Source organism: Scyliorhinus canicula, chromosome 6, assembly GCF_902713615.1.
Source record: "Scyliorhinus canicula chromosome 6, sScyCan1.1, whole genome shotgun sequence".
Taxonomy (NCBI): Eukaryota; Metazoa; Chordata; class Chondrichthyes; order Carcharhiniformes; family Scyliorhinidae; genus Scyliorhinus; species Scyliorhinus canicula.
This window is the reverse complement of record NC_052151.1, coordinates 10973752-10989389: the sequence shown is the minus strand read 5'-3', so window position 1 is coordinate 10989389 and position 15638 is coordinate 10973752. Positions and strand designations below refer to the sequence as shown.

Here is a 15638-nt window from a genome sequence, read left to right as displayed (position 1 = left end):
TATAGGGTGGATACGTGGGTTTGAGTAGGGTGATCATGGCTCGGCACAACATTGAGGGCCGAAGGGCCTGTTCTGTGCTGTACTGTTCTATGTTCTATGTTCTAACCCCAGGAGAACCGTCATTTTGACGGATTGCACTCTGCCCGCCAGCGATAGCGGCACCATGTCCCACCTTTTAAATTCCTCCTCCATCTGTTCCACTAGTCTGGTGAAGTTAAGCTTCTGAAGAGCCCCCCACTCCTGGCCACCTGCACCCCCAGGTACCTGAAACTCTTCACTGCCCTCCTGAAGGGGAGCCTCCCAATTCCCTCCTCCTGATCTCCCGGGTGCACTACAAATACCTCGCTCTTTCCTAAGTTTAGCATGTACCCGAGAAGCCCCCAAATTCCGCTAACAGCTCCATCACCCCCAGCATTCCCCCCTCTGGGTCCGCCACATATAACAGCAGGTCGTCCGCATACAGCGATACCCGGAGCTCCTCCCCACCCCGCACCAGACCCCTCCATTTCCCTGACTCCCTCAACGCCATGGCCAGCGGTTCAATCGCCAGTGCAAAGAGCAGGGAGGACAGGGGACACCCCTGCCTGGTCCCACGATAGAGCCTAAAATACTCCGATCTCCTTCCATTTGTGACTACACTCGCCATCGGCGCCGCGTAAAGCAGCCTCACCCATTTGATGAATCCCTCCCCAAATCCAAACCTCTCCAGCACCTCCCACAGGTACCCCCACTCAACTCTATCAAATGCTTTCTGTGCGTCCAGCGCCACCACTATCTCCGCCTCCCCCTCCACTGCCGGCATCATGACAACATTGAGCAGTCTCTGCACATTCGTGTTGAGCTGCCGCCCCTTGACAAATCCTGTCTGATCTTCATGAATTACCTCTGGCACACAATCCTCTATCCTGGTAGCCAGGATCTTCGCCAGCAACTTAGCGTCTACGTTAAGGAGCGAGATAGGCCTATATGATCCGCACTGCAAGGGGTCCTTATCCCGTTTTAGGATCAAAGAGATCAGTGCCAGGGGGCAAAGCCCCCCCCTCCCACGCCTCATTGAAAGTTCGCACCAGCAGGGGACCCACATATTTTTTCCACCCCCATCCTTCACTCCCCCAATTTCCCTAGCCGCATCTCGCCTACGGAGCTGATGCGCCAACATCCTGCTCGCCTTCTCTCCATACTCATATACCGCGCCCTGCGCCCTCCTCCACTGTGTCTCTGCCTTTCTGGTGGTCAACAAGTCAAAATTGGCCTGCAACCTGCGCCGTTCTCCCAGCAACCCTTCCTCCGGTGCCTCCGCATATCTCCTGTCCACCTCCAGAAGCTCTCCCACCAGTCTCTCCCTCTCCTTCCTCTCCCTCCTTTCCCTGTGGGCCCGGATGGAGATCAGCTCCCCCCGGATCACTGCTTTCAGAGCCTCCCAGACCATTCCCACCTGGACCTTCCCCGTATCATTGGTATCCAGATACCCCTCAATGCTTCTCCGAACCCTCTTACACACCTCCTCCTCCGCCAGCAGCCCCACATCCAGGCGCCAGAGTGGGCGCTGGTCCCGTGCCTCCCCCATCTCCAGATCAACCCAGTGCGGGGCATGGTCCGAAATCGCTATGGCCGAATACTCGGCATCCTGCACCCTCGGAATCAATCCCCTGCTCAGGACAAAAAAGTCTATCCGGGAATAAACCCTATGGACGTGAGAGAAAAAGGAATACTCCCGCGCTCTCGGTCTCCCAAACCTCCAGGGATCCACCCCTCCCATCTGGTCCATGTATCCCCTCAGCACTTTGGCCGCCGCCGGTCTCCTACCCGTCCTTGAACTGGACCGTTCCAGTGTGGGATCCAGCACTGTGTTAAAATCTCCCCCCATGATCAGGCCCCCTGCCTCCAGGTCCGGGATGCGGCCCAACAATCGCCTCATGAAGCCAGCATCATCCCAATTCGGGGCATATACGTTCACCAGCACCACCTTCTCTCCCTGCAGCCCACCCCTCACCATGATATATCTGCCCTCCTTGTCCGACACCACCTCAGCCGCCTCAAACGCCACCCTCTTCCCTACTAGAATCGCCACCCCCCGGTTCTTCGCGTCCAATCCTGAATGATAAACCTGCCCCACCCACCCCTTCCTCAGACGGACCTGGTCCGCCACCTTCAGGTGGGTCTCCTGGAGCATAGCCACATCCGCCTTCACCCTCTTAGATGGGAAAATACCCTGGTTCTCTTAACCGGCCCGTTCAGCCCCCTCACGTTCCAGGTAATCAGCCGGATCAGAGGGCAACCCGCCCCCCTCCCCCGCCGACTAGCCATAGCTTGGCAGATGTTCGCCCCAGGCCAGCACACCCTGCTCGATCCGTTCCCCATGGCGATAGCGCCTCTCCTCTTCCCCCCCGGCCCCCATCGGCTCCTTCCTAGTCGTTTCAGCAGCAACCCGGTACCCCCCCCGCAGGCTAGGACCCCTCCTAGCCGCGACGCACCCTCCATGGTACTTCCGTGAGTCAGCTGACTTCTGCTGACCCTGGCAGCTCCCGCCAAAACCTATCCCCTCCCGGCATGGGGTCATCCCCCTCTTGCCACACCTCCTTGGCATTGCTGCAGCGCGTGAAAGAAGACCCGTAGAGGCCCCGCCCCCACCGCAAGCTCCACCCCCCCTGCCCCGCAGCGCGGGAAACCAGAGGAAAGCCCGCACTTTCACACTGCCACACCCCACCCTTCTGACGCAGTTCCCCAAAATCCAGTTTCCCCTCAATCCCCAGCCCCGTACAGAAGAGAACATATAGAACACAAACCCCCAACTCCCCCCCCCCCAACCCACAACCCACAACCATGCCCAACAAACAAACCCACCCGTAAACAGAGCAAACAGAAAACCAGCATACATAACACACATGTCGAAGTTAAAAAAGTTGAAACAGTTGGAACAAAACAGCAACAGTGGAAACAACGCCGGCCAAAGTATGTCCCCAGGCCCTAGTTCGAGTCCAGCTTCTCCGCCTGTACAAAGGCCCACGCCTCATCCGGGGACTCGAAGTAATGGTGCCGGTCCTTGTATGTCACCCACAGGCGCGCAGGCTGCAGCATTCCAAACCTGACCTGCTTAGCATGAAGCACCGCCTTCGTCCGGTTGAACCCAGCCCGCCGCTTAGCCACCTCCGCACTCCAGTCCTGGTAGATCCTCACTACCGAATTCTCCCATACACTCTGTGCGCTCCCTCAAGCTCCAGGGGCAAATGGAAGGACCCCACTCCCATCAACGAGCTCAACATCGTGGTCACATACGCCGGGAGATCCGACCCCTCCAGCCCCTCCGCCAGGCCCAGGATCCTCAGATTCTTTCGCCTCGTGCGAACGCCCAGCTCCTCCAAGTGGTCCTGCCACTTTTTATGAAGTGCCTCGTGCAACTCCATTTTCCCAACGAGGACCACGGCCTCCTCCTCTCTTTCAACGGCCTGCCGCTGCAACTCCCGAATAGACTCCTCCTGGGCCGCCTGGGTCCCAAGCAGCTTGGTCGTAGTTGCATTCATGGAGTCCAGCAGCTCAGCCTTCAGCTCAGCAAAACAACGTAGGAGCGAGGCCTGTTGTTCCTGCGCCCACTTCCACCAGTCCTCGGGTGTTGCGTCGGCCGCCATTTTGTTTTTCTTCCCCCATTTTTTTGGGGAGTTACTGCAGCCTTTTGCACCATATAGTGTGGGGCAAGTTCTTCCAGGCACCTTCCCCCACCGGGATGCGTAGAAACAGTGCCGCTTGGGGCCCTCGAAACGGCCCAAAAGTCCCTAAATAGCGGGAGCGCCGGCCGCCATTTTGTTTTTCTTCCCCCGTTTTTTGGGGGAGTTACTGCAGCCTTTTTCTTCTTCCCACTCCGGGTGAGCACCATATAGTGTGGGGCAAGTTCTTCTAGGCACCTTCCCCCACCGCGATGCGTAGAAACAGCGCCGTTTGGGGCCCTCGAAACGGCCCAAAAGTCCCTAAATAGCGGGAGCTGCCGAACGTGCGGCTTAGCTCCGCATAGCCGCAACCGGAAGTGCCCTGTATATTTTCAAGAAGGAGTTAGATTTATCTCTTAGGATGAAAGGGATCAAAGGAGGCGGGGGAAGGCAGGATCAGATTATTGAGTTGGATGATCAGCCATGATCATAATGAATAACGGAGCAGGCTTGAAGGGATGAATGCCCTCTGGTTGGTCCTATTTTCTATGTATGTTTCTATGTAAGACACTAAAAGCATCACAATAATACTTGAAGATCAGGAAATAAATCGCTGGGCCACTATTGAAGTCCTGATTCACCTGAAGAAGGAGCTGTGCTCTGAAAGCTAGCGATTCGAAACAAACCTGTTGGACTTTAACCTCACCCCAGTCCAACGCCGGCATTGCCATTGACAGCTACTGCCATCTGCTTTAGTATGGTACAACACATCCCAGATAGATAATTCCTTCTGTTCACATGTGAGGATAAAGCACTATGCTTTTCAATGATTCATGGCTTACTTGGCCAAATGTCTTTGCCCCCTTTTCTCTTCACGCCTTTAACTTCTGATCGTTATTTTAAATTGCTATTTAAAATCCTGCCAAAGTTGTATTTGCCATCCTCTTGGCAGCATTGAACAAGGCAGAACACTGTCCAACTGCTGACCAGTACAGACATTCTAACTGGGCACTGTTGGTTGACTGCAGTGCCCAGAACTCCTACTTTAAAAAAATATATTTTTATTGAAATATTTGTAAAATTTTATAACAAAAACAGAAAAAGAACAATTGGCGTTAAACATTAACATAGTGAAAAAATAGATAATTCCCCGAACGGCTCTGTCTTCACAGACCACCAAAAATAACAAAGAACAAAGAAACACAACAGTAACCCCCCCCCTCGAAAAGCTGCTACTGCCGACATTTTGACATTTTAAATTAAATTTCCCCGAGAAAGTCGACGAATGACTGCCACCTCCGTGAGAACCCGAACATTGATCCTCTTAAGGCAAACTTTATTTTCTCAAGGCTGAGAAACCCAGCCATGTCACTAATCCAGGTCTCTACACTCGGGGGGCTTCAACGTCGGCCTCTTTCGCTCCCTGTACTCCCGGATTTTATGACACACCAAAGATCGCCACCTCTGGTCTCAGCACCACCCGTGTTCCTAGCACCTTGGACACTGCCCTGGCAAACCCCTGCCAGAACCCTCCAAGCTTCGGGCATGCCCAAAACATATGGACATGGTTTACTGGGCTCCCAGAATACCTCGCACATCTGTCTTCTACCCCGAAAAACTTGCTCATCCTCTCAGCCGTCATGTGTGCCTGGTGAACCACTTTAAACTGTATGAGACTGAGCCTGGCACATGATGAGGAATTGACCCTACTTAGGGCATCCGCCCACAGACCCGCCTCTAACTCCCCTCCCAACTCCTCCTCCCACTTGCCTTTAAGCTCCTCCACCAGGGTTTCCTCTGCCTCCAACAGCTCCTGGTAGATATCCGACACCTTCCTCTCCCCCACTCAGGTACCAGACACTACTCTGTCTTGTATCCCCCGTAGTGGCAGCAGCGGGAAGGCCACCACCTCCTTCTTCAGGAAGGTTCGCACTTGTAAATACCTAAAGCCATTCCCTGGCGGCAATTTAAACTTGTCCTCTAGCGCCTGCAGGCTGGGAAAGCTCCCACCTATAAACAGGTCACCCATCCTTCTAATACCCGCCCTCTGCCAGCTCTGGAACCCGCCGTCCATCCTACCTGCCAGGAACCTTTGGTTATTACATACCGGGGTCCAGACCGACTGCCCCCAGATCTTCAGTGTCGCCACCACCACCGGACTTGTGGAGTAGCGGGCTGGCACTTTGTTTCTCTCCCAGCAATAGAGTGGGCATCAAGAATTTAAAGAGGTTTTAAAAAATCTTAAACAAATTCTAAAATCTTACATCAATGTCAAGCACACAGAACAGGATATCTTCATTAGTTAATTCTCTATGTTAAGCCGAGATTCTTCTGAACAAAGTATTGTACCTTTTATCAGGGTCTGGAATTCATTGTGCTTGATGAATGCTCTCTCAAGGTTAATCTTCAGAGGCAGCAGTAAAGTGAAAAGAAACTTGTGATTTTCATAAAGACCACGCACTGAATATTTAAACACTTCATACGTCAGGTAGTCAATAATGTTTCTGATTCGCTTGGAAGCAACAGGTGACTTCTTGGATCTGCATGGAAAAATCAGAAACCGAGTGTGATGGCCTAACTCAGAGGTAGTTTCATTTGAAATGTAGCATGAGCAGTTCTTCATTTGTAGAACAAAAAGGTGGGTTTTGTTCCCAAACCTTCCACTTATTTAGAAAAAAGTGTGTATCGGGTTGGATAAACTTTACAGCACAGAAAAAAAACATTCAGCCCATTTGACCTATGCTGATGTTTCGGCTTCCATAAGCCTTCATCCAATTCCAACCCTTTTATTCCTTTCTTCTTCATCTATGCATCCAACTTCCCATTAATTCCTGCAACTATCTAAGTTCTGCATTTTAAATACACCTCAATTCTAAGCTGGAATTTCTCCTGAATTTTCCTCTTGTTTTCCTGTCTATGCTATTCATATATGACCCATAATTCTGGCTTTACCAGAAATGGAAATAACTTATTTATATTCACCCCATTATAATGTTTCCGAATTTTCCAGGCCTCTCAGCTATCTCTTTGAATGAAAGAAAAAAGTCCCAGCCTGCTCAGTTTTAAAGGAAAGTCACCATAGTCACAGATGACCATGGGCTGCTTTCCCCTTTGAGGGGGAGAGCTGATTGGTGGTGGTTTAACCTGAGGATCACCACACCACAGGCGAGGGGAAGGTTGAGAAGGCTTCATAAATAACCTCGGCTGGTACAGGAATTGAACTCATACTGTTGCTTTGCTCTGCATGTGAGACCAGGGGCGGAATTCACCGGCCCCCGCAGGGTCGGGGAATTGCCCGGGGCCGGCATAAATGCCACCCCGCTGTGTCCGGCATTCTCCACCATCTGGGAATCGGCGGGGGTGGGAATCGCGCCCCGCCGATCGGCGGGCCCCCCGCGGCGATTCTCCAGCCCGCAATGGGCCGAAATCCCGCCGCAGTCTGGCCTCTCCCGCCGACGTGGTTTAAACCACCTCTATGCCGGCGGGAGCAGGCGGCGCGAGCGGGCCCCGGGGTCCTGGAGGGGGGGCGCAGGATGATCGGACCCCGGGGGGTGCCCCCACGGTGGCCTGGCCTGTGATCGGGCGGGCCTGTGCTGTGGGGGCACTCTTTTTCTTCCGCCGCCACCAGGGCCTCCACCGTGGTGGAGGCGGAAGAGACCCCCTCCACCACGCATGCGCCGGTGGTGACGTCAGCGGCCGCTGACACTCCGGCGCATGCGCTGACTCACGCCGACCGGCGAAGGCCTTTTGGCAGCCCCGACGGCGGGCGGCGTGGCGCCAAAGGCCATTGGCGCCAATCGGGGGAGCGGGAGCCACTCTGGCGCGGGCCTAGCCCCTAAAGGTGCGGAGAATTCCGCACCTTTGGGGAGGCCCGATGCCGGAGTGGTTGACGCCACTCCGCTACGCCGGGACCCCTCGCCCCGCCGGGTAAGGGAGAATTTTGCCCCAGATGTCTAGCCCACTGAGCTAAACCAGCTCCAGTTAAAATCTGTTCAAACTCTCAGTTGTGACATCATTGAAACCTACAAATACTTAAATGAATAGACAGGATACATGCAGGTAAGATGGTTGTTTGGAGAGCCCAGAACCAGGGGCACAATTTCAAAATAAGGGGGATACCACTTAGAACTGAGATGAGGAGAAATTTCTTTACTCAGGGGGTTGTGACTCTGGAATTTTCTACCCGAAAGGGAAGTGGAAACTCAGTCATTGAGTATGTTTAGAGTAGAGATTGTCAGATTTCTAAATACTAATGATGGTGAATTGATATGGGAACAATGAGGGAAAAAGGCATTGAAGTGGAAGGCCAGCCATGGCCATAGTGAATGGCGGAGCAGGCTTGACCGACTGAATGGTCTCTCCAGCTCCGATATTCCTCTGGTCTTGCTTCCCAGCAAACCCGCCGCCCAGTCGGGTGAGTGGACCCTCTTCCTAGTGCATTTGATGGTCTAAAAGATCTGACTCATCACGACAATATTTATCAGGTAATCAATACCAAGAAAGTATCCTTTTCCCATTTCCTCCAGCTGTCAACAGACTTATGTACGTGCTTCCAATCTTTTGATCTATATGACATATTTATCGATGGCATCAGTCTCACATCCACATATGTCTATTATGATTTGATTTTACTGGCAATATTCCATAGGACACTATTGAGCTTACCTGGCCATGGACAGGTCAAATAATTTCAGAAATTGTGCAAGTGATGTCTGGTACATGATGTTAACCATGCTCATTTCAGTGATGAGGAAGTACAGGATACTACCGCGCGTGGCTGCTGGCCGGTATTCCTCCTGTGCCAGGTTAATTTTGATCTCTGTCTCGGCTGCGACATGCAGCTTCTCACTAACTTCAGTCGCTGTTGACTTTGTTGTCTGAAGGACACCAATCAAAGACTCATCATCCACCAGTGAACCTGAAAAGATGTCCATTGAGCTGATCAAGACCTCATTCCTCATGACTATGAGCTGAATTCACAAAGTACATGGCGCTTATACAATACAGAAATAGCTGCCACTTGGTTTAACAGGACCATGCTGGTGTTTATCCTCCACACAACCTTATTGTCTCCCTTCAGAGAAGATTTACAAAACTCACATTGATACTCCCTTCAGGAGATTAAAAATAATTGACAGAATATTCTTGAAAGGTTGTACAGTGTCTTTCTTTTGCCAGAGAGGCAGGTATAGATCTTCATACTGAAATACTGACTATCATTATCTTTATTGGTTCAATAATTTCAGATCATAACTTCAGTCTCCCCATTTTGCTTCTTTTCGGTCTCAAACGTTGTTTTCATTCTTTGTTTTTGGCAGAGTTATTCATTATTCTGCTATTCATACCTACTCGGGGGAACTCTTTTGATTCTTTACTGTTACCATTACCACCCACTTTGTCTGTTGTACCATAAAATCTTTTGTCAGTTAATCTCCCGACTAATCTCAGTTAACCTCCAACCGATCATCCTCTCCTTTCCCCTATCTCAATTCACAAAAAAATATTATATTTTTATCTGTCTTCGGTTCTGAAGAAAGGTCACTGCCCTGCAACATCAACGCTGTCATTGTCTCCACAGATTTCCTCCGGGTGCTCCGGTTTCCTCCCACAGTCCAAAGATGTGCGGGTTAGGTGGATTGGCCATGCTAAATTGCCCGTAGTGTCCTAATAAAAGTAAGGTTAAGGGGGGGGGGTTGTTGGGTTACGGGTATAGGGTGGATACGTGGGTTTGAGTAGGGTGATCATGGCTCGGCACAACATTGAGGGCCGAAGGGCCTGTTCTGTGCTGTACTGTTCTATGTTCTAGATGCTCCACAGATGTGGGTGGCACGGTAGCACAGTGCTTAGCACTGTTGCTTCACAGCTCCAGGGTCCCAGGTTCGATTCCCGGCTTGAGTCATTGTCTATGTGGAGTCTTCACGTTCTCCCCGTGTCTGCGTGGATTTCCTCTGGGTGCTCCGGTTTCCTCACACAAGTCCCGAAAGATGTGCTTGTTTGGTGAATTGGACATTCTGAATTCTCCCTCAGTGTACCTGAACAGGCACCCGAATTTGGCAACTAGGGGTTTATCCCAGTAACTAAATTGCAGTGTTAATGTAAGCCTACTTGTGACGCCAAATGTGTTTATTATGATACTTCCAGTATTTCCCCCATTGTATGTTTTTCTTTCAGACTTCCAGCACCTGCAGCATTTTGCTTTTGTTTTGTGTTGGACTATTTTTATCAGACTGCTGCAAAGTATTAACTGCAGGGACTGTAGCAGCATAAGCAATGAGCATGTGACATGGATAACAAGTGAGATATTTACCTTTGGTGGTGCTGAGCTTGAAGAGCAGGTTATTCTCCAATTCCTTCATTTTGCGTTTGTTGGCAGTAACCTCCTCGATCAGCTGCACACGCTCTGCCTCCAGCTCCTAAGTTATCATAGATGGGAGATAGTTAAAAACAATTGCTCCAAATCAGTGAGGTGAAAAGTAAAGAAAAGTATTACTTTGAGGAAGGAAAGAGGGCGAAGTAGAATGTATGAAATAAATTAGTGGGTGAAAGAAAAGGAAACAAAAGTCAATTGTAAACATATAAACAGCAAACAAACTAAGGGTAGGCTGATTAGAGAACTACAATAATTCTTCCTTCTTCTAATACTTCAGGGAGTATTTTGCATTTGGTTTGAAGTACTGTATTTTAATTACTTATCTTACCTCAGGATTGCTATGTTTACCTGTTATTGGTATATCTAGGAGGACAATTTATGATGTGCCTTTATTCAAAATGTTGCAAATGGCATTGACAACTCAAAAATGCTATGCTCATTTACATGAGACTCCATGATCGCAGAACACATCAGTCACCAGTTCCTGCTTCATGCTGTGACTCAGAGATCCCGACGTTACCTGTTTCTCAGTGAGAATCACTCGGCCAAGTAGCTGATTTTCAAGACCCTTGATGGTTACAGTGAAGTCAATGATTGATGTCTTGGCACTGATTTCTGGAGTGTAGGCAGGGTTAGGAAGTTTTGTAGTAATGTAGAACATGAATCCAGCCATTACATCAGTTTCTTTATCTCCCACTTTCACCTGCACAAAAACAATCAATAAAAATATTTTGTTGCTTGAAAAAGAGACATGTTGCTGAAGCTTTTCATCTTGCACTCAACAGCACAAACACAAGAACATCAAATTTCAAACAATTTATACTAAAGGAGGAAGGGTGATGATTGGTTGATGAGTTGGCTGCAGAGTTGTCATGGAGAAAGTAACAGGAGCTATAGGGTCCTCAATGAGAATTGTAGGTGAGCATGCCAGGAGCAGGGCACTTAAACATGATGGTGAGGCTGAGGTTTCCATCCTTGATGATGGAACACGTCAACACTAAAAACAAGAATGTAGCATTTACAACCAGCTTTAGCAAGAAGTTATCAACAGCACTATCAAGCAGCACTTAACCAGGTTATCAGCAATAACCTGCTCACTGAAACTGTGTTCGGGTTCCATCAGGGTCACTCAGCTCCTGACCTCATTATAGCCTTGGTTCAAACATGGACAAAAGAGTTGAACTCCAGAGGTGTGGTGATAGTGACGTAAGGGCAACATTTGACCGAGTATGGCATCAAGGAGCCCTAGCAAAACTGGGAATCGGGGGAAATCCATCATTGATTGGAGTCATACCTGGCATAAAGGAAGAAAGTAAGTAAAACTAAAGTCGCCATGGTCCCATATGACCAGACGCTATTTCCCCTGGTGGTGATTTAACCTGAGGATCAGCACACCTCAGGCAAGGGGCAAGGGGAAGATGGAGCCTTCATGAATAACCTCAGCTGGTACAGGAATTGAACCCATGCTGTTGGCCTTGCTCTGCATCACAAACCAACTATCCAGAAAACTGAGGTAAACTGGTTAAAAGGAAGATGGTTGCGGTGCTGGGAGGTCAATCATTTCAACACCAGAACATCACTGCAGAAGTTCCTCAGGGTAGTGTCCTATGTCTAACCGTCTTTTGCTGCTTCATCAGTGACCTCCTTTCCATCATAAGGTTAGAAGTGGGGATGTTCACTGATGACTGCACAATGTTCAGCATCATTTGCACCTCCTGATGCACTCCATGTTCAAATGCAGCAAGTCCTGACAATATCCTGACAATATCCAGGCTTGGGTTGACGATGGGAAGTAACATTTGCACCACGCAATTGCCAGGCGACCATCTCCAACAAGAGAGGATCTAACCATTATTCCTCGACATTCAGTGGCATTACCACTGCTGAATCCACCACCATCAACATCCTGAGGGTTACCATTGACCAGAAACTGAACTGGATTAACCATATAAATATTGTGGCTACCGAAGCAGGTCAAAAGCTAGGAGAGATTGAGTCAGTTAGGACTATATTCGCTGATGTTCATAAGAGTGATGGGAAATCTTATAGAAACCTATAAAATTCTAACTGGATGAGACAGGGTAGATGCAATAAGGATGTTCCCGATGGTGGGTGTATCCAGAACCAGGGGTCACAGTCTGAGTTTATGGGTTATACCATTTAGGACTGAGAAGAGAGCAGTAAGCCTGTTGAATTCATTGCCACAGAAAGTAGTTGAGGAAAAAACATTGGGGTGGATTCTCCATCCAGCAACGCCGGACATGCTAACATCTGCTCTTCACCCTTTACAATGGATTTTGGACTTCAGCCACGAATGTTTGGCAACTGCCTAGCCATGGCCCCTTGGGGACGCACTGAAGCTGCATGAACAGGAGCTTCTTGGGGAGGACTCTGCAGAACAGGAGCCTGACCCAGAGCAGGGGCTAGCTGGTGAGGCTGGATAGCTGGCCGTCCAATAGACTGAGCAGGAGGCCCTGCATCAGGCCTTGTGTATATCGGCAGCACCTATCATGCGAGGACCTGCTGGACCGAGCAGATCACTGATGGTTCCGGCTGTGCAAGGAGACCGTACAACATCTCTGCCGGATTAAGGCGCACCTGGAACTGTAGGATTATGGGGGAGGATACCCACTCCTGGTGGCCATCACGCAGACACAAGAAGAATATGTAAACTCCACGCAGAAAGTTACCCAAAGCTGGAATTGAGCACGGGTCCCTGGCACCTGAGGCAGCAGTGCTAAGCACTGTGCCCGCCTGTCACCCCACAATGTGGAATTTGTGTGGGAACAGCTGCGAACCACCATGGGGCAAAAACTGTTAGTATTAATACCATAGAGGAGGAATTCGTGGAGTGCATACGGCATAGTTTTCTGGACCAATGTGTTGAGGAACCAACTAAAGAATATTGGAGGGTAGCTAATGTAACCCCACAATTTAAAAAGGTAGAGAGAAAACAAGTATTTATAGACCAGTCAGCCTGATGTCAGTACTGTAGTGGGGAAAATGCTGGAGTCTATTATAAAAACTCCAGAGAACTTTCGAAACAGTGGCAGATTCAGCAAAGATTTATGAAAGCGAAATTGTACTTTACAAATGAAGTAACTGAAGGAGATAGAATGGGGTAGTGGGCAAGGTAGAATGCTCTTTCGGAAGGTCGATGCAGACTCGGCTGGCTGAATAGCTTGTTCTGCACTGTAGGGACTCTATGATTCTATGATCATCAGAGCTGATATCCTTTCTCATTCTTGCATTAATTTCCTATTTAACCAGAAATGCAATTCTACCATCTTTTTTCTCCTGTCCTTCCCAAATACCGAATACCCATGGCTGTTCAATTCCCATCCCTGGTCACCCTGCAGCCATGTCTCGGTAATCCCGATGATATCATACCCATTTACATTGATTTGCGTGGATAATTTATTTACTTTATTGCAAATGCTCCACACGTTAAGGCACAAAGCCTTAAGATTTGTCATTTTAACATTCGTTATCCTGTTCCCATTGGGCTGGATTCTCCCACCGCATCCTCAGCTAGAACGACACAGGAGAGATGCCAACAATGGAGAAATCCATTGACCTCGGACGGGATTCTCCAGTCGCCAGGCAGACGAGGCTGGAGAATCTCGCTCAGTATTTTTCACTGTGGTCCTGTTTGATTCAGGCCCTTGATTTCTCTGCCGATCGCTTTTCTTATTCCCCTTTCTGTCTTTGTTCATGTTTCCGCTATCTCTGAATCTTTGCAGGGGTTCCAATCTCCATTTTAGTTTAAAGCCTTCCCAACAACTTTAGCAAATTCTCCCCCTAGGACTTCCGTCCTGGTCGTGCCCAGGTATAACCTGTCCTGTTTGTTCTGGTCCCACCTCCCCCAGAACCGGTCCCAATGCCCCAGGAATATGAAACCCTCCCCCTTGTACCATCTCTTCCGCTACACAGTCATCCGATATATCCTGCTATTTGTATTCTGACCAGCACGTGGCACTGGTGGCAATCCTGAGATCACTACCTTTGAAGTCCAACTCTTCAACTTACTTCCTAACTTCCTAGATTCTGCTTTTAGGACTTCAGCCATTTTTTAACCTATGTTGTTGGTACCGATATGTACCACAACCACTGGCTGTTCACCCTCCCACTCCAGAATGTCCTTTAACTGCTGTGAAACATCCTTGACCCTAGCACCAGGGAGGCAGCATACCATCCTGGAGTATTGTTTGTGGCCACAGAAACACCTATCTATTACCTTTACGTTTGAATCTCCTATAAATATGGCATTCTTGCACTTTTTACTTTTCCTCCATGCAGCAGAGCCAACCGTGGTGCGATGCAATTGGCTGTTGTTGCTTTCCTCTGAGAGGTCATTCCTCTGAAAATATCCAAAGTGGTTATATCTGTTTTGCAGGGGAATGGCCAGAGGAGATTCCTACGCTGCCTTCCTAGTCTTCTTATGCTGCCTGGTGGCCACCCATTACCTTCCTGCTGTGGAGTCTTAGCCTGCAGTGTGACCACTCTATATGTGCTATCTATGACACTCTCCGTGCTCCACAGTGTCCCCAGCTGTCGCTCCATCTCCAAAACGTGGGTTTCCAGGAGCTGCAGCTGGGGACACCCTGCACACATACTGGCCATGGGCTCTGAAAATGTTCCTGGCTTCCCACAAAGAGCAGGAGCACACAGCCACTTTGAGTCACTCCTTTAAATTAAACCTTTTGGAAGATAGTTGACATCATACAATATCGTGTTTAATGTCTCGTGTGTATCCAGATTTTGGGATACAATAATGTTGTGTCTTATGATCCTGGTGGTGGAACTTTAGTTCTGATGTGGAGATGCCGGCGTTAGACTGGGGTGGGCACAGTAAGAAGTCTTACAACACCAGGTTAAAGTCCAACGGATTTGTTTGGAATCACTAGCTTTCGCAGCACAGCTCCTTCATCAGGTGAATGAAGAGATAGGTTCCACAAACACATATATAGACAAAGTCAATGATGCAAGATGATACTTTGAATTTCCTCTGCCAGACATGATGTTTCTTCAGTCAAATCGCTGCTGAACTTTAGTTCAGTTGCAGCTTTGAAGCATGAATCTGACAATGCGATAATCGTACTATATTTTTACTAAATTAGCTCACCTTAAAGGAGGTTCCTGATTTGATGAAGTTTTTCTCCAACACATTATCCAGTGCAGGATCCAACTCTTCCTGCACATCTTCCAATAGCAGAGGACGTCCAAGTGACAACGAATCCTCCAGGTGATTCCGGAAATACTTATGATTAAGTGATGTTACCTTTGGAACAAAACGCATTCAAGAATGACATTGATCAGCTGAGGGAACAGTAACATTGTGATAATGTCACTGAATTAATAATCCAGATGCTCGACTAATACTCCAGGCACCAGAGTGCAAATCCAAGCATGGCCGCTGGGGGAATTTAAATTAAATTCATTAAGGAAGCTGGAATAATAAGCCAGTTTCAGTCATAATGATCTTAAATCAATTGGATTGGAAAATCCAATCAGGTCCACTAATGCCCTTCAGGATAGGAAATCGGCCATCCCTAACCAGTCTGCCCCACATGAGGCAATGTGGTTCACTGTGAAATGACCTAGCCATTCAGTTCTAATCAATAGTT

At 48.9% G+C, this 15638-nt stretch overlaps 1 protein-coding gene across 6 annotated transcripts in view; it reads right to left on the bottom strand.

Annotated features, from left to right (window-relative positions):
* The window catches only part of LOC119966976 (dynein heavy chain 8, axonemal-like), a 1648910-nt gene that overhangs the window by 115120 nt on the left and 1518152 nt on the right, over positions 1 to 15638 (bottom strand). For all 6 annotated transcript variants that reach the window (XM_038798944.1, XM_038798946.1, XM_038798947.1 and 3 more), the window contains 5 exons: positions 15137 to 15292; positions 10532 to 10714; positions 9949 to 10054; positions 8307 to 8559; positions 5991 to 6181 (listed from right to left, as the gene is read on the bottom strand). In XM_038798944.1, coding sequence (XP_038654872.1) covers positions 5991 to 6181; positions 8307 to 8559; positions 9949 to 10054; positions 10532 to 10714; positions 15137 to 15292 — 889 coding nt within the window. The remainder of the gene's footprint in view (positions 1 to 5990; positions 6182 to 8306; positions 8560 to 9948; positions 10055 to 10531; positions 10715 to 15136; positions 15293 to 15638) is intronic.